The following is a 19,823-nucleotide window of genomic DNA, read 5'->3' as shown; positions in this document are numbered from 1 at the left end:
CCTTCCTCTCTCTGAAATCAATAAAAAATAAAAAGATCCAAAGTACTTAAGGACTAATGAGAGTACTCATATAAACATTGTATTTAAAATTAAAGTCCATTGTGTTCTTGTGCTTTGATTAAAAAATTCTAAAACAACCCAAAGAAAATAAAAGTAAATACTAAAATATCCCCTGTAAAAATAAGAACTAAAGATCATGAGAAGTATAACTGGTGTTCCAGTTTATAATATTGCAATTCCACCTCTATTTTGACAAATTCAGCATCATCACTGCATTTCCCTGGCAGCCACTGGGGTGAAGCCCAGCCCATTCAGCCATAGTTAGAATAAAGAAACACAAGGAAAAAGTGCCAAACCTATAAGCTAGGATGCAGATTATATAACTAGTACTACTAGATACCTGTTTAAAAAAAATATTGGAGATTTACCTAGAATCTCTGAAATGTATAGAAATAGTTTCTCTTTCTTCTGATTATTCATTTAGCTTTTCTCTGTATTGGAGCAGGACCCAATATTATCAGTATTAATAACCAAAAAAAAAAGAGCTGGGTCAAGTGAATCTGCTAAATAATAATGGAAATATACCTGGAATGTTTAATAAATAACCTGGATTGTGCTAAATCAATCCAGGTTAGTAAAAAGATTAAATATGATCTCCAACCCGAATGAAGGAAAAGTCCTACTCTTTGTTAAGTTTGTCAACATCTCAGCCTATATCTGCACTAAAATTGAACACTTAAGTTGTTCATAACACTCCCTGTTACAAACACTGGTAGAGTTATATAAAAGTCATGATTTGGAAATAACTAATACAAGAATATACACCTAACGCAAGATTTCTACAAACTAGAATTCCTCTGTGATCTGACATGTACCCTATTTCGATCACAAATGAAGACTATTCCTAAATTAGAGATAAAGAGGGAGGGAGGAGAAAGAGGAATGGAAGAAAGTAGGGAAAGTAAGACAGAAGGAAGGAAGCGGGAGTAAGGAATTGAGGATGGGTTGCAAGAAGCATAAGATGTTATTACTCTGAGGATACTTCAAGGGGGTGGGGGAGTCCAAACAATCAGCAATTGTCCTAATCAGGTATCTATCTATTTATTTGACACATACTCTTTGCCAGTCATTATGGAAGAATTTTTCATATATTTAATCTTTATGAGATATAGTAGTCTCTTCACTTTACAGATAAAGAAACCAGTGCTTATAGAGTATTTTTCCCAAGATCACAAAGCTAGTGAAAAGCCAAGACTAATTTTGAAATCAGGTCTATCTGACTGCAATGTTTGTTTTAAATTTCTCATGCAGCATTAGACTTCAGTTGGTTATAAAGCACCATGTGACTCAATGCAGAACCTTCCATCTAACTGGAAAGTCATGGCATGTACATGAAACGAAGACACCATATTCATCATTCTGCTTCTAACTTGCCTTTTTTTACTTTAAATGATAGTTTTTGTCCTCATGAGATATTCACAAAACATCACAATGATGTTTGCCAAATGTGATAGGCTACTACGTAAGTGATAGGTTAGTAATGATCAGTGCTCAGATTTGTAACAGTACATTATGTGGAATTATCAATTCCAGGAAACGGCAGAAGCAAGTTAAAAAGATAGTTAACAAATACAACGAGCTATCAAAAATGGTAAGTTTAAGCCCTGACGGGGTAGCTCAGTTGGTTAGACTAGCATCCATATACTCCAAGGTTGCAGGTTCAATGCCCAGTCAAGGCACATAGAGCATATATAAGAAACAACCAATGAATGCATAAATAAGTGGAATAACAAAGCAATGTTTTTTCTCTCTCAAAAAAAATCAATCAATAAAAAATAATTATTTAAATGTCAGTTTTAAGTTCTTAATTTTATTAATTAGACTTTATTACCTGTATTAAATATTGACTGTAACGAATTTGTGGATCCTTCTAAAAGAATTCACAATCTAACAAAATTTAAGTCATTCTGAATCATATCTTATCATCATCAAACTAAAACTAAACAAAAAAATATTGAGTTTACCAATATCTGTCACAGTTCATTTTATTTGTCAACTTGGCCAGACTATGGCGACTAGCTGTTTGGACAAACATCAGTCTAGGTGTTGCTGAGCAGGTATTTTTTAGATGTGATTAACATTAAATCAATATAATTTGAGTAAAGCAGATACCTTTTCCAATGTGGGAAGGCCTCATCCAATAAGCTAAAAGTCTTATAAGAAAACACTGAGGTCCTCCTTGGATTCAAGACTGCAACATCAATTCTTCCCTGAGTCTCTAGCCTGCAGGCTTACCCTGCGGATTTCAAACTTGCAGCCTCTACAATCATATGAGCCAATTCCTTGCTCAATCTATATATCTCTCTCTTTAAGTTTGTATTATATATATATTTCATATTGTTCCCATTTCTCTAAGAACCCTAATATAGGATTCATATTTTTAAATCAAATGTGTATGTATATTTTATATATGCAAAAATAAATGCCCAAATGACCATATTAGATTTATTTCTATGTTCATAGCACCATTATACAGTACACATGCAATTAATGATTGATGCCTGAATACAATACATGAATAAATGAATGTCTAAATCGAACAAACAATAAACTATTACCTTTACTTGGACGAATGGAAAATGACATTCCTCTTTCTGTGTTTACTGGTATCCATTCAAAGCGAACAAGATAATTCTGATGATTATGCAACGTAACTGTCTCCCTAAAACATGTTTTCAACAAGAAGCCATGTGGTTTTAACACTACCTCATCAGAAGATAGCTCAAGTCTTACTGGCATGATATTTGCCCTCACTAGGAGGTGCCCACCAGGTATATTGTTCACTCTAAAGGTGAAAGACCTGTAACACAACAAAGGCATCGGAATTTAACTGATAATAATTATTTGCAATTATAGAATTAAGTTACATGTAAAAATGCACATACTGATGACTAACATCTTCAATTCTTAACAAAACATCAAACTAATCATGAAAGAAGTCTACAACTGAAATATGAGTCTATAAATCTACAAATTGATACATATATAGTTTCTATGTTTGGGGATCAAATATAATATATACTATTAATTATTAAGGCAAATAAAAACATATCCTATAATAGGACATTTTGATTCTAGCAAATAGAAATTTGAAAATAAATCATACTTCCAAAATTTTTCAGCAGTGGAAGAATGGAATATAACTGAAATATGAGTACTGGATGAAGGTGGAATCACATATGAAAATTGTTTGGTTTTCTGAAGTTCTTTCAAATTAACATCTAAATGGAGCAAAATATACTTAGGTAGCATATTAACAACATGCAGTCGATGAGTATTTATGGAGTTCACACAAATATCACCAAAATTAAGGACAGAGGGCCCTAAAAAAAGAAAAGGTATTAAGTTTAATATTGGCAACTGTTCATTTTTATAAAGTTTTCATTGTATATTTTGATCAACTTATAAAAAATGGTACTCAGAAATATATTCATTATAATGTCAGAAATTATTAACCAAGTTTTTTATCCAAATGTCCATAATTTGCTATTTGGAGATTACTGGTTAATATTCAGTATAATTATATTCTGATTACATGGGAAATTATTAGCACTCATTATAACTCATCTTAGTACATGAATTTTCATACACCAACACTGCTTCCACTCTCATCAATACATTTATGTTCATTTATCCAGAATTTACAAAAATTGGTAATTTTCCCAGGAATTATTGCTTATGTTTTCTCTTTGAATGCCTAAAGGTTTTATATCATAACAATTTTTTTTTAATCCTCACTCGAGGATATTTTTCCATTGATTTTTGGAGAGAGTGGGAGGGGGAGAGACAGAGAGAGAGAAACATCCACGAGAGAGACACACATCGATTGCTTGCCTCCTGCAAGTGCCCCGACCTGGGCCTGGGCCAGGGAGAAGCCTGCAACCAAGGTACATGACCTTGACCGGAATCAAACCCAGGACTCTCTATTATAACAATTTAAATAACTATGTCTTATCCTGCTTTATTTTTTAACAGATTGATTTAATTATAACTGATACACAGTAAACCATACATGCTTATAAGTGTAGAATTTCATAAGTGTTGACTTGTCTACTCCTGGGAAAAAATCACAATAAAGAGAGTGAATATACATCATTTTAAAAAGTTTTCTTTTAAAAATGTGCCCCTTTATATTCTTCCCCTCCCACCATCTTCTGTATTCTCCTTTCCCAGACAACCACTCATCCTCTTTATATCACTGTAGATTAGTTTGCATTTTCTAAAGTTTCATATGAGTGGAATAATACAGAGCTGTACAGTTTTTCTCTGATTTCTTTCACTCAGCAATTCCTTGGAGATTCATTCATGCTGTTTCATGAGTCAATAGTCCATCCCTTTATATTACTAAGTAGTAGTCTATCATAGGTGTATGTTTGTTTATTCACCTATTGATTAACACTTGGATTGTTTCCAGATATTGGCTATTACAATCAAAGCGGCTAAAACCTTTGTGCATAAATATTTGTTCGAACATATACTTTTATTTCTTTTGGATAAATATCTGAAAATGGAATGGATGGATCATATGATACACATATGTTTAAATTATGAGAAACTGGCAAACTGTTTTTAAAGTAGTGGGTAATTTCACATCCCCCACCTAGCCATATATAAAAGTCCAGTTCCCTCACATCTCCAACAACAACTGAAATGGTGAGCTTTTTTCTTTAAACTTAAGCCATTCGAATAGATTTATCTCACTGTGGTTTTATTTTGTTTCCCTAACAACCAACAATGTTGTGCATCATTCTATGTGCCTACTTGTCAGCTGTAGATTTTCATTAATGAACTATCTATTCAAACCCTTTGCCCATTTTTAATTGGGTTGTTTGTTTTCTCAAAATTGAGTCTCAAAGGTTTTATATATATTCTGGTTGCAATTCTTTCATCAGATATATAATTTGCAAATATTTTCTTTCAATCTATGGTTTGTTTTTATCCTATTAGTGTCTTTTGAAGAGCAGATGTATTTAAAGTTGATCAATCCCTATTTTCTATTTTTTCTTTCATGGATCGTGTTTTTGTGTGATATCTAAGACATTTTTGCTTTCCCCATGATCACGGACATTTTTTCCTATGCTTCCTTCTATAAGGAAGCACATGGATTATGATCTATTTTTATTTAGTTTTGGTATATGATGTAAGACATAGATACAAACTCTAGTTTTTCGTTTTTATTTTTTTAGTGTATGGCTCATATGTTCCAGCACTTCTTATTAAAAAGACTATCCTTAAAAAAAAGGAAACCAATAAAAAAATAAAAAGACTATCCTTTCTGCACTTCATTGCTTTTGTTCCTTTGTCAAAATTCAGTTGTCTAATATGTGTAGGTCTATTTCTGAACACTCACTTATGTTTCATTGGTCTATGTATCTATAATTATGCCAGTGTCACACTGTATTCCTTACTGTAGCTTTGTAATTAATCTTGAAACCAGGTACTGTTTTATCTCCAATTTGTTTTCCTATTTCACAGTTGTTTTGACCATTATCATGTTTCCATAGTGTAGTGGTTATCACGTTCACCTCACAATTGTTTTGACTATTATAATTCTTTTGCTTTTCCAAGTGAATTTTAAAATGAACCTGTCAATTTCTACAATAGATACTGATGGAGCTTTGACTGGAATTGGGTTGAACCTACAGATCATATGGATCATTTTTTCATCTCTTCTATATCTCTAAATAATTATTTTAATATGTGGGAGATAATTATAAAAACCCTTTAATGTCCTTGTCTGACAATTCTAACATATGTATCAGTATTGGGTAGGTTTAATTGATGCATTATTCTCCTTATTAGGGGTTGTTTTGCCTCATGCCTAGTAGTCTTTGTTTGGATGTCAAATATAGTATTTACCGCATTATGTGCTAGATATGTTTTGTACTCCTATAAATATTCTTGAGCTTTGTTCTGAAAGTTACTTTGAAACTGATAGATCCTTCCTGGTCTTGCTTTTATGAAAGTTACCTGAGACCAGAGCAGTACTCTGAATAGTAATAATGATTCTCCACTACTGAGACAAGAACTTCTGAGTACTCTGCCCCAATGTCCTATGAATTATAAGGTTTGTTTGTCTTGTCCAGTTTTCCAGTTGGGAACTTTCAGTCACTACTCCTGGCCTGTGTGAATACTGGGTGATTCTATAAACCTTTCTAATGGTTTTCCCCCTAGCTTTACCTAATTTCCTAACAATACCATTAACTAATAGGAACCTAATTGACATTTAAAGAACCTTCAGCAGGATACAACTTATTTTCAAGCCACATGAACCTCAATGAGAGAGACCACATCCAGGATCAAACTTAACAAATCTTCAAAAATTAAAACAATTGAATCCATACATGTGTGTACTCTGACCAAATAGAATCAAACTAGAAAATAGTACTAGAAAGAAAACAGAAAAATCTTTGGATATAAATAACACACTTCTAAATAACCAATGAGCCAAAGTTAATGTTTCAACGGAAATTAGGTAATAACGAAGTGAAAGAAATTAAAAATATGTAAGAATATGTGGGATGTAACTAAAGTACTGCTTAGTAAGACATGTATAGCACTAAATCACTATATCATGGAAAAAATGGTCTAAATCAATAATTTAAGATTCCACCTCAAGAAACTAGAAGAAATACAACCCAAATAAAAATCCAAATCAAACAGAAGGAAATGATAAATAATCGAGAAGAAGTCACTGAAATTAAAAACAGAAAACTTATAGAGAAAAATCAATGAAACTAAATGCCGGTTCTTTGAAAAGAACAATAAAATTGATAAACCTAGACTACCAAGACTGAAAAAGAAAAATAAGAAGGAAGACACACATTTCCAGTAGTAGGAAGGTAACAGGCTCTCTATCATTACAGATGCTGCTGACTCAAACATTAAAAGGATAATTTGTGAATGCTACAAATAACTCTATACATATAAACATGAAATCTTAGTTGGAGATCTATTCTACAACAAAACAACAAAAAATACACACACTACCAAAACTCTCTTAAAATGGCATAGATTATCTGAATAGTCCTACAACTATTGAAGAAATTGAATTTGTAATTACACATCATCTGAAAATGAAATCTTACTCAGATGGTATCTCTGAAGAAGTCTAACATATAAAGAATGCTCCTCAATCTCTTTTAGAATGCAGTAGAGGAAAGAACACTTCCTAACTTTCCCAACTCTGTTTAGGAGGCCAATATTACTCTAATGGCAAAACAGACAGAAAAAAAATCAAACAAAGCAAAAATGCAGACATATATTTTATGAAAACAAATGCAAAATTCTATTATGATTTAACATACTACGAGGTAGAGAAAAGGAAGTTGGTAAAAAAAAAAAAAAGCTGAGAAATATACTGTAGAGAAAAACATGGATTGTGAAAAGGAATGAGCCCTGCCTGACTGGGTGGCTCAACTGTTTGGAGCTCTGTCCCATACAGAGAAAGGTTGCAGGTTTGATTCCCAGTCAGGACTCATACATAGATTGCAGGTTCAATCCCTGGTTGGGGCGTGTACGGGAGGCAACCAATCAATGTTTCTCTCTCTCTCTCTCTCTCTCTCTCTCTCCCCTCCCTTCCTCCTTTCCTCTCTCTCTAAAATCAATAAAACATATCCTCGGGAGAGGATAAAAAAATGAGAAGAGAAATCAAGACAGAAAATGTGGCAAATCCTCTCCCTCCCCTCAATATTTGAGCAATTTGATCAAACTGTTTCACCTCTGGGCTTTGCTTTACTCACCTCTAAAATGGAAATAAAATAATTTACCTCATAAGTTATTTATGTTATTTAAAGGTCTAATAAGATCCTGTTTGTAAGTTATTCAACACAATGATTGGCTTATAATGCATCAATAAATGGTAGCTTAAAAAATAAATAAATGGTAGCTTAAAACCAAAATGACTGGACATATGCTAATGAAACAAACAATACCTCACGCAACTTCCAATGTAACCCAGACTTCTATAATAGTTTTAACTAATTGACTCAATTAATCTCCAAATCCTCTATTGTATCTCTTGACAGCCATTTCAATTTTTAAAAATATGGTAACTATAGAGCAAAATTTTCTTTAACTAAAATGTCTTCTGTGAGTACCACACCCTGTTCTGTGCGTAGGCTGGAAAAGCAACCTTTAAGGTATAAAAGTGAGAGTGACCCTTGAAGAGAAACAGAATAATTGACCCCAAAATGTCACATTAGCATGTGGATTATTTTGAGCTGAAGGCAATTAAGACCCTGCAGACTCAAGAGAAACTTTTACCTCTCTTGACTACCTAAAGAACTCAGAGGGCCTTGGCTCAGAGAAAGAGCTATTACCAGAGATAACTTTTATCTGAATGACCTGTCTATGTAGCAGGACAAACATCTGCTCTTCTGGTCCTATGAATTACCCTTCTCTCCTTTGAAGCTCCAGGCTCCTAACCCATTCCTCAGCTCATGATAGCATATAAGCCCCAACTGTCTGACTTTTCCTTGGGTTTCATATGTGGCCCAATGCATGAATTCGTGCACCTTGAAAGGAACTGTGGACCGTGAGACTGCGGTGGGCACAGGGGCGGGTCTCAGCCCATCCTCCATGCCCCCACCCAGCCCCTCCCACTATGGCCCCTGGCCCCGTCTGCTGGCAGCCCCGCTGCCGCTCCCACACACTGACAGCACCAGCCCCGCTTGCACCTGCTGATGGTGAGGAGCAATTTGGGCTGGCGCCAGCAGCAGGTGCTAGCAGGGCCAGAGCCATCAGCAGGTGCAAGCAGCAGCTGCTGCCCTGATCGCCCTTCAGGAACAGGGGGAGGTGGAGAAGCCCTCAGGGGCGATAGGGGCCGGCTACTCACACCTGCTGATGGCGCCGAGTGATCAGGACTGGTGCTGGGCGCCAGCAGCGGGTGCAAGCCGCAGCTGCGGCACAGGCTGCGGGTGTGAGCAGGGCCAGCGCTGGCAGTGAGTGCGAGCAGTGGCTCCAGCACCAGCAGCGGGTGCAAGCGGGGCCATTGCCGACAGCGGGTGTGAGAGGCGGCAGGGAGCAGGGAGAGGTGGAGAAGCCCTGAGGGGATATCGGGGCCAGCAGCCGCCTCTCGCACCCACTGATGGCACTGAGCAATTGGGGCCAGCAGCAGGTGCAAGCGGGGCCAGCGCCAGCAGCAGGTATGAGCACCGGGGAGGACTGTGGCGTGCCAGAGCAAAGAATTTTCAGTAACCACCAGAGGCTCGCCCTGATGATAGCGACTAGCACCTCACCTTGATCTGGCGCCCCCACTCACCTGCTCCACCATCCTGCTGTGGCCAATGCCCACCATGTTCTGCACGTGCCCCCTGGTGGTCAACACACGTCATAGGAACCGGTTGTTCAGTTGCTCCACCGTTAGGTCTATTTGCATATTAGCCTTATTATTTAGGATGGTGCTCCCATATGTATGAAACTAAATTTATTTTTCTCCTAATAATCTGTCTTAGGTCAATTAAATTACTAAACCAGCTAAAGAACTCAAAAATGTAAAAGAAAAAGTTTTCCTCCCCTACACCGTCCTGCCAATTTCATAAACTGCCTCCCCCATACATGCTTCCTCCAACCGATTTAAAATTCCCATCATCAGAGTTGCTGACCTTGTAAAGTCAGACAGGTGCCCTGCTCCAGAGGGCCATTATTAGAATGCCCAGGACAGCAGGTGAAGAAGGGAGAGAAGTTGGTGGAGGAGTTGTAGAACAGGCAGTGGACACTGTAATCTCTAACTTTGCTCCTTTTGCATTTGTATAGATCTGATCATCTGACAAGTCAGTCACCAATGTGGAAAACAGACAGCATTTACCACCCAATAGTAAGAGGTAAACTCATGGGACTATAATGCCCAGTACCTATCTACATGCATGGCACAAAATGGAAGCATAGTAAATGATATTTAATCACATTCCATTGCTTTGCCTCTGATCTTGTACATATTTTGATGTCTCCTTTAATCTGGATAATATCAGAGTTGGTATTTGGGATTTTTGTGCTGTATTTTCCCTAGAGGGAGACAGTACATCCATACCAATTAATCATCCTCTGCCCGCATCTCAGGACCACCCTAGGCCTGCAGAGAAGGAAATGGGAATTCCCTCTTCAGACCACTATAGTCATTATTTCTTTAACTGTAATCATGCTTTAACAGCCTGGGTGAAAATTATCTAGGGAAGGGCACAGCGTAACATCTCTGCAAGGTTAAGAAGGAGGTGTCACTTGTTTCCTAACTCATGACTAGAGATGTTGTCAAAACACATTGTTGGGACTGTAATTTGGTGAGTTCATTTTAGAAAATTTTTTGGCAGTTTTTTAAGTTAGACATAAACTTACCATACAACCCAGTAATTCCACTTCTAGGAATCTAACCAACAGAAATGAAAACAGCCGGTGTGTCTCAGTGGTCAGAGTGTTGGCCTGTGGACCCAAGGGTTTCGGGTTCAATTCCTGATCAAGGGCACATACCTGAGTTGCAGGATTGATCCCTGGCCCCAGTCAGGGCATGAAGGAAACAACCAACAGATGTGTCTCTATCACATTAGTCTTTCTCGCTCTCTCTTCCTTTCTCTCTCTCTCTCCTCCCCTCTCTTTCCCTCCCTTCCACTCTCCAAAAATCAATGGAAAAAATATCCTTGGGTGATAATTGTATGTGAATGTTTATAGCAGCATTATTCACAATAGCCTCAAATTGGAAACAGGTCAATGTCCATCAAATGGTAAATGGATAAATAAAATGTGGTATTCTGATAAAATGAGATACTATTAATTTTTTTATTATTTGTTAATCCTCACCTGAGGATATTTTTTATTGATTTTTAGATAGAGTGGAAGGGAGGAGCAGAGACAGAGAGAAACATAGATGTGAGAGAGGCACATTGACTGGTTGCCTCCCACACATCCCTGACCAGGGCTGGGGATTGAGCCTGCAACCAAGGTATGTGTCCTTGACCAGAATAGAACTCGGGACCCTTCAGTCTGAGGGCCAACATTCCAAACACTGAGCCAAACTAGCCAGGGCAAAATTAGATACTATTTAGATATTTTTTAAAAAATGTATACCTACGCTCTAGCCAGTATGGCTCAGTGGATAGAGCGTTGGCCTGCAGATTGAAGGGTCCTGGGTTCGATTCTAGTCAAGGGCATGTACCTCGGTTGCAGACTCCTCTCCAGCCCAGACCTTGGTTGGGGTGCATGCAGGAGGCAACCAATCGATGAGTTTCTCTTACATCGCTATTTCTTTCTGTCTTTCCCTCTCCCACTCTCTCAAAAAATCAACGGAAAACTATCCTCGGGTGAGGATTAAAAAAAAAATGTATAACCTACTACCACGTGGATGAAACTTAAAAACATTAGCTAAGTAAAAGAAACAATATAAAATAGAACACATTGTATTATTCATTTTATACAAAATATTTAGAACAGGCAAAACTAGAGATAGAAAGTTGATCAGTGGTTGTCTGGGGATAGGACTGGGAATAGGGAGTAACTAGCTATGGTTGTGAGGGTGACGGCAGCATTTTAAAATTGAGTTGTGATGATGACTGCATAACCCTGTAAATTTACTAAAATTCATTGACTTGCATACTTTAAACTGGTAAATTTTATGGAATATTAATTGTACTTGAATACATCTGTTAAACAAAAACAGTAGGTATTTATAAATTCTTACCAACGATTACTTGATGAATTTGCTTTGGTGTCAAAATTAATTTGCAATCACGTTTTTCAGAAAGTGTGGATGGGGTCGATTTAAGTGCTCTGATAACCTGTGAAAAATCAAATTATTCCAAAATTAATTGTTCAATATTAGCAAAAAGTAATTTAAGAATTCTTATGGCATAATCAAAAGTAAAATAATTGCACATGCCTTTCTTTCTAGAGCCTTTGCTTCCTTGGTTTCTATATTCCTGGTACATAGCATTTGGTAAGGTTTGACACTTTGTATTAAAGGTGGGACCACTACTTCCAAATCCGATTTTAAGAGTGTGGGTGACTTCAGACCTGAAGCTGGATATAATCCTATGTCTAGATCGTCATATGCATACACATCTTCCTTGCTGAAATCATAATAATGACAAATTGAGGCCAAGTCTTTTGGAAACTACATCTATAAACTCAAATTTTCCTCCTATTGCAGGTTATTGCTGCCCCACTGAAGCAGACTGGTGTATTAATCTGCATAAAAATGCCCTCTGCTGAGGAGACCCCACTCTCAAACACCTCCCCAAAGAAGTTATGCTCACCCCACCACACCCAGGAATAGCTCACAGTCATCGATTGATATGGAGCACAAAAGCAAGCCGCTTTGGCTTAAGGCAGGAACAACTATGTTTTCTAATTTATGTTCAACAGACCCTAGGCACCAGGCTGAGTTTAAACTTTATTTGAAACACACCATTCTTCAGTTCCCTCCCTTGCCCTAGCCTGCCTCTCTCACACTGTACACATTTCTCCTAAAAGAACACTCTCTGAAAAGCTCATGTGCTGGCATCCTTGTCTTAGGATCTGCTGCTGGGAAAACGCATACCAGATATTCCCAAATCAAAGGTGAGAAAGTAAGTCATTGCAATTAAAGTAGTTCAAGGTTTTACTATTTTCATATATGAAAAAGTCATCTGAATCACTAAAGAGAAACTAAGGAGTAAAGAAAAAAAATCTGGGTCTATAGGCATCACAATCTGGGTCTCATATTGCTTAGGGAAGTGAACTTTACCTCTTCCCTGCTTTTTTCTGCAGGCGTGCCTTCCTTAAAGAGTCAATGTAGTTTTTATAATAGTCTTCATGTGCTTTCTTCTTTAGTACTTCAGAATCAGTATATGTAAACTCAGTATCCACATAGTTATGCCTTGGAACCTTTGTGAAAATCGTCCTACAATATGAGCAAGTCATGTTAATATTTTCATATAAGCATTTATTTGATCAGTATTTATTGAGTGGCACCTATACCATGGATTAGGCATAAAATGGTGAATAGGTCAGACTCTAGTCCTTTACCTCATATCCTATTATATATCAAGACATTTTTACACAGAGAAGTATGATAACATTTATAGTTTCCTTCTTAACCAAATCATAAAAAATTCAATGGCCGCTACCCTGAACCCACTCTTGGGGAATTAGTCAAGTAAACAATTTGGAGAATTCTAGATTACAGATAGGACCAGATCTGAATCTGATTAATGTTACATTTCATATTTACTAACTGGGCTCATGCTTTTCCTTTTTACCCACCACATATTTTGCACACAAAAAAACAAAAAGTACAATTATTCATATCTTCCGGCCTTGATCTACCTCAATTCTCAGCAAATTTTATTAAGCAGATTCTCATCCTCAATAATTAACTCATTAAGTATGAACCCATTACAGAAGGCTAACCTTATCCATGGTTTCACTTTCCACAGTTTCAGTTAACCATGGTCCAAAAATATTAAATGGAAAATTCCAGAAATAGACAATTCATAGGTTTTAAATGTCAGGCTCTTCTGCGTAGCGCAATGAAACCTGGAGCCTTCCCACTCCATCACACCCTGGAAGTGAATTACCCCTTTATCCAGTGTATCCATGCTGCATATGCTGCATATGATCCCCACCTGTCACACTGTAACCTTCTTGGTTATCATATCAGTTATGAGAGAGGGAGAAAACACAAGGGAGCACATTCACACAGGTTTTATTACAGTATATTGTTATCATTGCTCTATTTTATTATTAGTTACTAGAGGCCCAATGCACGAATTTGTGCACGGGTGGGGTCTGGCCAGCCCGGCCCTGATCGGGGCCCAATCAGAACTGGGGGGGAGGGGCAGCAGGTGATTGGCCAGCGGGCTCCTCCCCTAGTTGGGATGGGGGGCCCATCAGGGACAGAACTGGCTGGGGGAAGGGGACGCAGGCCAATCAGGGTGGTGGGGGCTGATCGGGGTGGGGCCGGCCAGGGGAAGGGGCTGTGGGTGGTGGGCCGGCAGGCCCCGCCCCAGAATGCGGTGTGGGGAGCCAATCGGGGGCCAGCAGCTGGGGGAAGGGGCTGTGGGTGGTTGACTGGCTGGCCCCGCCCCTAATTGGGGTGGGGGACCGATCTGGGGTGAGGCCAGGTGGGGGAAGGGTTGCAGGAGGTTGACTAGCCGGCCCCACCCCCTACTGGGGTAAGAGGGGCAAATGGGGTGGGGCCAGCTGGGGGGAGGGGCTGCAGGAGGTTGGTCAACTAACCCCATCCCTTATTGGGGGGGGGAGGAATCAGAGGCGGGGCCACACCAGGGGAGGGGCTGCAGTGGGGTTGGCCAGCTGCACTGCCCTTGATGGGGTGGGAGAGGCCAATTGGGAGAAAGGCTGGCCTGGAGGAGCGGCCACGGGAGGTTGGCTGGCCAGCCCCACCCCAGATGGGGCTGGTTTGCTGGCCGCAGTGGGCATCATAACAACCGGTCATTCCGGTCATTACAGCATTCTGGTTGCTGGCTTTTTATATAGATAGATTGTTGTTAATTTCTTACTGTGTTTTTATCATAGGTATGCATGTATAGGACAAACCCTAGCATATATAGAGCTTGGTACTATCCATGGTTTCAGGCATATGGGGGAACTACTATAGTCATACAGTCAAATGAAATTTAATCTAATATTTCTCCTTATTTTCAACAATTCCTCAATACTTACAGTCAGACTGCTTTAACTCTGAGTTAAAGTCATTAAGAGAGTGAAGCAATAAGAGAGAAACAAATGCTTTGTTATTCAAGATAGTTGATATTAAAATTTCCCTTTCAGCTCTGTGAACCTTAACCACCTTTAGAACCTAGAAATAATTCCTATTTGTGAAGTTCCTGTCTGTAATAAGAAGGATGGACTTGGAAAAGAGTACAGTAGCCCCTAGTTATTCACTGGGGATACACTATTATAGGAAACTAGAGGCCTAGTGCACGAAATTCGTGCACAGGTAGGGTCCCTAGGCCTGGCCAGCGATCAGGGCTGATCTGTGGGGCGACCGGCAGGGTGATTGGGACCCTGCTCGCACCCGCCTTCACCTGGTGCTGCCTGCTCACCAGCCCCACCCCCCACCACTGCCACCAGTCACTTCCCTCTGTGGGACACCTTGTGGGGAGATCGAAGGAGGGGGGCCCTGCTCGCACCTGCCTTGGCTGTCCTGGTACCACCCACTCGCTGGCCCCACCCCCCACCACTGCCACCACCGGTTGGGGCCTGCGGGCTGGGGGCAGCTCCTGCATTGAGTGTCTGCCCCCTGGTGGTCATTGCACGTCAGCGACTGGTAGTTCCACCGGTCGTTCTGCCATTCTGTCCATTTGCATATTAGGATTTTATATATATAGATGCCTGAAGTGACAAAGAGCTGGCTATTAATACATCTAAGTGATTATCAGCTCCTTAAAAGCTTAACTTCAACATATACCTCTGCAGCTTTGAGTAGGTGATTTTTTTTAATGTGTAAATTACAGGGGACAAAAATTACAATGTAAATAAAACATTTTAACTGATTTATTTATTAAAAAATATTTACTGAGTGCTCACTATATGCCTGACACTATTCTAAGCACAGGACATACTGCAGTAAACAAAAACTAGACAAAAATTTCTATCTTATTTTCTTCTAAAAATTTGAAAAAGTAAAAGTGCACTAAAATAAAACAGGAATAATAATTAACAACGATTTAATATACTAAAAATTTTCATTACTTAGTTACTAATTGCTAGCCAGAAAATAACTGGACAAAATTTTGCATTTCTATTAGTATGGAAAACAGTGAATTGAAAATAATAATTATGATCATGGAATAAATAGGAAATACTTAGCCTTCTTCAAAAAAAATTGTGGTATTTATAGATCATCTGCTTAATAATAATTTAGACAGAAATAAAATGTTAACAAGTTTAGATAGTCTAGTAGTAGCATATAAGCAGGCAGAAAAGAAACCCATTTCAGTGTCAAATGTATAAAAAACCATTCTTAATCTAATGGCCCAGATAAAGATGTCAGGATGCCTGAGTTTCTTCTAAGTATTGGTAAGGAAGTAATTTATTTGAGGTTTAGATAAATTTAAATTGAGGTTTAACATCACTTATGATCCTAATTAGGGAAGTTTTAGCTCAATTTGGAAAATGTTATTGGAAACCTGACTTTGAGGGGATGGAACAAAGATGATGATGATAGTGATCATGAGGATGAGGATGAGGATGATTGATGATGGTGATGATGAAGCTGCCACTAACAATGAGGATAACTGGTTTTTCACAATTTTAAATGTTTTTTTAATCTTAAATTCAAGCTTTTGGACAAAGTTAATGACTTTGAGGCCTTCATACAGTTCCAAAGGTGATTATTTCTATTACCTATATATATAAAAGGCTAAGTGACCATCCAACAGTCCAACTGGTAGCTATGATGCACAATGACCACCAGGGAGCAGACTCTCTGACCGGTAGCTATGATGTGCAGTGACCAACAGGGGGCAGACGCTCAATGCAGGACCTGCCGAGCTGTGGTGACTTGGCAGCAGCGGTTCTCGGGTGATGCACCCCGGAACCAGAGACAAGGGGGCCCTATTCTGGGGTGCGTCACCCGAGAACCACCCTCTTGCAATCCGGGACCCCTCCAGGGATATCAGAGAGCTGGTTTCAGCCCAATCCCTGCAGGCCATGCCGAGGGACCCCACCTGCCAGAGGGACCCCACTCACTCTGCAGACACCCTTCAAGCCGCAGTGCTGCCCCAGGCGCGGCCAGTCAGGAAGAGACCCCAGGAGGTTGGCTCCAGGGTGTGTCTGGCCTGTCTCACCCAGTCCCACCCTCCCAGCCACCTTCTAATTAATTTCCTTTCAATGTGCACGAATCCGTGCACTGGAGCACTAGTTATTCTATAACTGTCAACAGCATATTTTAAGAATAATCTGGCAAACCTTTCACTTCCTGGCAAGTACAGAGTAGAGGTGATAAAAGGTTAGATAAAGCAAATACAGTAGCGTTCAACAACCATCTCTAATGGAAAAAAAAGATAAATTTCATTACTATCATCATCAACACCATCATTATTATGATTACCATTATTAATTTATTACAGCGGTATATGGTAAAACTTCTGCATATCCTGTTGGTCATTGACTCTTTCAAAATTTCAGGCTTTTAATATAGCATGTTACCTGAAATGTTTTTCCTGGTCTCCAGGCCTGATACTTGCAGTTCGGTCATTGGGAAAGGCTATCAGCGCATCCTGCACTGACTCTTTACTTGACTTATGATTGTGAATGGTTGTCAAGGCTGATTGAAGCATTGCAACAGGAGCACATTCCTTGTATTTTGTCAAATCTTTGACCACAAACTGGCCCGTAGGATTAGTGGCGATAGGGGATATGCCTTTCATAGAAATGGACATTAAATTTAAATATATTTTATTTCAGTTTTCCAAAAGACATCCATGAGTTAGTTAATACACTACTAGACCATTGGTTATAAACTAAAGCTATATCCCTAAATAAACAAACATACAGGCAGTCCTCGGGTTACGTTGGACTCAAAATACGTTGTTTTGTGGTTATGTCACCATCTCCAATTTATTTATTAAAAAAAAAGTTCCGTCATTTCAACGTATGTACACATGTGCTTTATGTTTTTTATTATTTATTTACCACAAGTAAAGGTCAGGAATTGTTATCTTTCTTTTAAATTTTTTTTACTGTTTCACTTCATTACTGCTGTGTAGTGTTCCATGTGAGTGGCGTAGGTGCTTATGTAGGTGGGTTCTGACTTACAGCGAAAATCGCATTTACGTCGCGCCGTAGGAACGGATCTCCACCACCGTAACCCGAGGACCTACTGTACTCAGAAAGTACAAATTATTCATTTAATAAATGGACCTAAACAAAACACTGTAGTAAAATGATGAATGCATAAAAAATAAACATGGTAACTGAAGGATTGTGTGGCCCACATGAAACAAATTTGTACAGGTTAAATATCAGCAATTTCCTATGGTACAATGTATAAAAGATAACTGAGGATTAGATAAAACAACAATAATATCCATGAAATGGTCAAAACCAATTTATATTATACACTCATACCAAAAGTAGAAGAATAAAATAGAAAAACCATTAAAATATTCAACAAATTTCATAGATCATTAAACCAGTATATTCAAAAGTGTGACACTCAAAATGGCAATATCAGCATCTACTGGCAACATGCTAGAAATGCCAATCTTTGGGCTCCAACGATGACCTACTTAATAATCAATGCTGGGATATAGGCCAGCAGTATCTCCTTTACCAGACCTTCTGGTGATTTTGAGGCATTCAAAGGTAAGAACCACTAGATCAGACCACATTTGACATATAGACCTGAACAATTAGCATATTAAGATAATCTTATATTAACCTATTAAAAAAAAAAAGGTAAGGATCCATGATAGCTTACCAGGATTAATTTGAAACACAACTTTCTTGTTGGAAATTTTGCAGGCACCCTTGAAAACTAAATGTATGTGATAAAAAGGTCTCAGCAATAAAGATTGAAAATTTTTATCTGCCACTGGGCCAATAAAGTCTATGTACTGCTTCACTGTAAAGGCTCCAACTTGATGTGGCATGAATGAACATGTCACTTCCTAAAAAAGAAAAAAGAAAAGTAACCAGTTGTTATAGGCTAAATGTTTGTGAACCCCCAAAACTCATGTTTAATCCTAATGCCCAATGTGATAGAATTAGAAGATGACATGATTAGGTCATGAGAACAGAGCCCTCCTGAGCGGAATTAGTGCTCTTATAAAAAAGAGGCCCCATAGAGTTCCCTAGTCCCTTCCACCATGTGAGAATACATGGGCTGCAACCAGGAAAAGGGCCCTCACCTGACCATATTGGCTGATCTAGGACTTTCAGCCTCCAGAACTGTGAGAAATAGACTACACAGTCTAAGATATTTTGTTATAGCAGCCCAAATGGATTAAGAAAATAATACTGTACTATTAGAAAAAAAAAACAAATCCAAAAAAACAGTTTATAAAATTTCGAGAGCTAGTTCATCATGGAGATATTTGAGTTATTTAGAAATATATGCAGTATTGAGAAATCTTTGTAATACATATTATTAGAAAATTATTTAAGAAAAAATTAAGAACAATGGTACTTAAGCATTTCTAGAATGGCAGATTAAGGACCTCCAAAATTCTACTCCTCTACAAACAGAAAAAGACCACTGGAATAAATGTCAAAATCAAGTTCTCAGTTATTTGAAAATTACCTAAAAGCTTGCAAAAAACCAATGAGTACTTATTTAAGAACGAAATGGCTGAATATCTGAAAGAATAAAAGGTTTTGTGGCATTTTTACTTCCTGTAATCCCATTCCCCTATTCCCAGTTCTGTGCTTTCCTCGGAAAAAAACAGCCTTCCAACTGTGGCAGCTGTAAAAAACCACCAGCCTAGCAGCCACTAAGGGGAAAAATAGTTCTGGAGTTCTCAAAAAACCCATGCCCAGAGAACTGCCCCTATCTGTCCTATCTGGAAGCTGGCTGAAAAGTCTATTATGAGGGCACGCCTTTAACTGACCTGACTCAGCACTCACTCTGTGTGAACAACTCTCTCCCCAAAGTTTTGGTCCCCTCCAAAAAAATGAGCAGTAACTGCTGAACATCACAGCAACCTGAGTAGCATTACCATTTAAAGCTAATAAGAGGCTAAACAAACACAAGAAAGGGACAGACAGACAGAAGGAAAAAAGGAAGGAAGGAAGGAAGGAAGGAAGGAAGGAAGGAAGGAAGGAAGGAAGGA

The 19,823-nt window shown here is 38.5% G+C and overlaps 1 protein-coding gene across 1 annotated transcript in view; it reads right to left on the bottom strand.

Annotated features, from left to right (window-relative positions):
• Positions 1-19,823, bottom strand: part of CFAP47 (cilia and flagella associated protein 47) — a 429,694-nt gene that overhangs the window by 359,125 nt on the left and 50,746 nt on the right. The window contains 7 exon segments of the mRNA XM_014549721.1: positions 2,619-2,860; positions 3,167-3,383; positions 11,729-11,825; positions 11,927-12,108; positions 12,768-12,928; positions 17,200-17,413; positions 18,473-18,662. Of these exon segments, the coding sequence (XP_014405207.1) occupies positions 2,619-2,860; positions 3,167-3,383; positions 11,729-11,825; positions 11,927-12,108; positions 12,768-12,928; positions 17,200-17,413; positions 18,473-18,662 (1,303 nt within the window).

This window comes from Myotis brandtii, unplaced genomic scaffold (genome assembly GCF_000412655.1).
Source record: "Myotis brandtii unplaced genomic scaffold, ASM41265v1 scaffold568, whole genome shotgun sequence".
Taxonomy (NCBI): Eukaryota; Metazoa; Chordata; class Mammalia; order Chiroptera; family Vespertilionidae; genus Myotis; species Myotis brandtii.
This window is presented reverse-complemented; position numbering and strand designations above follow the sequence as displayed.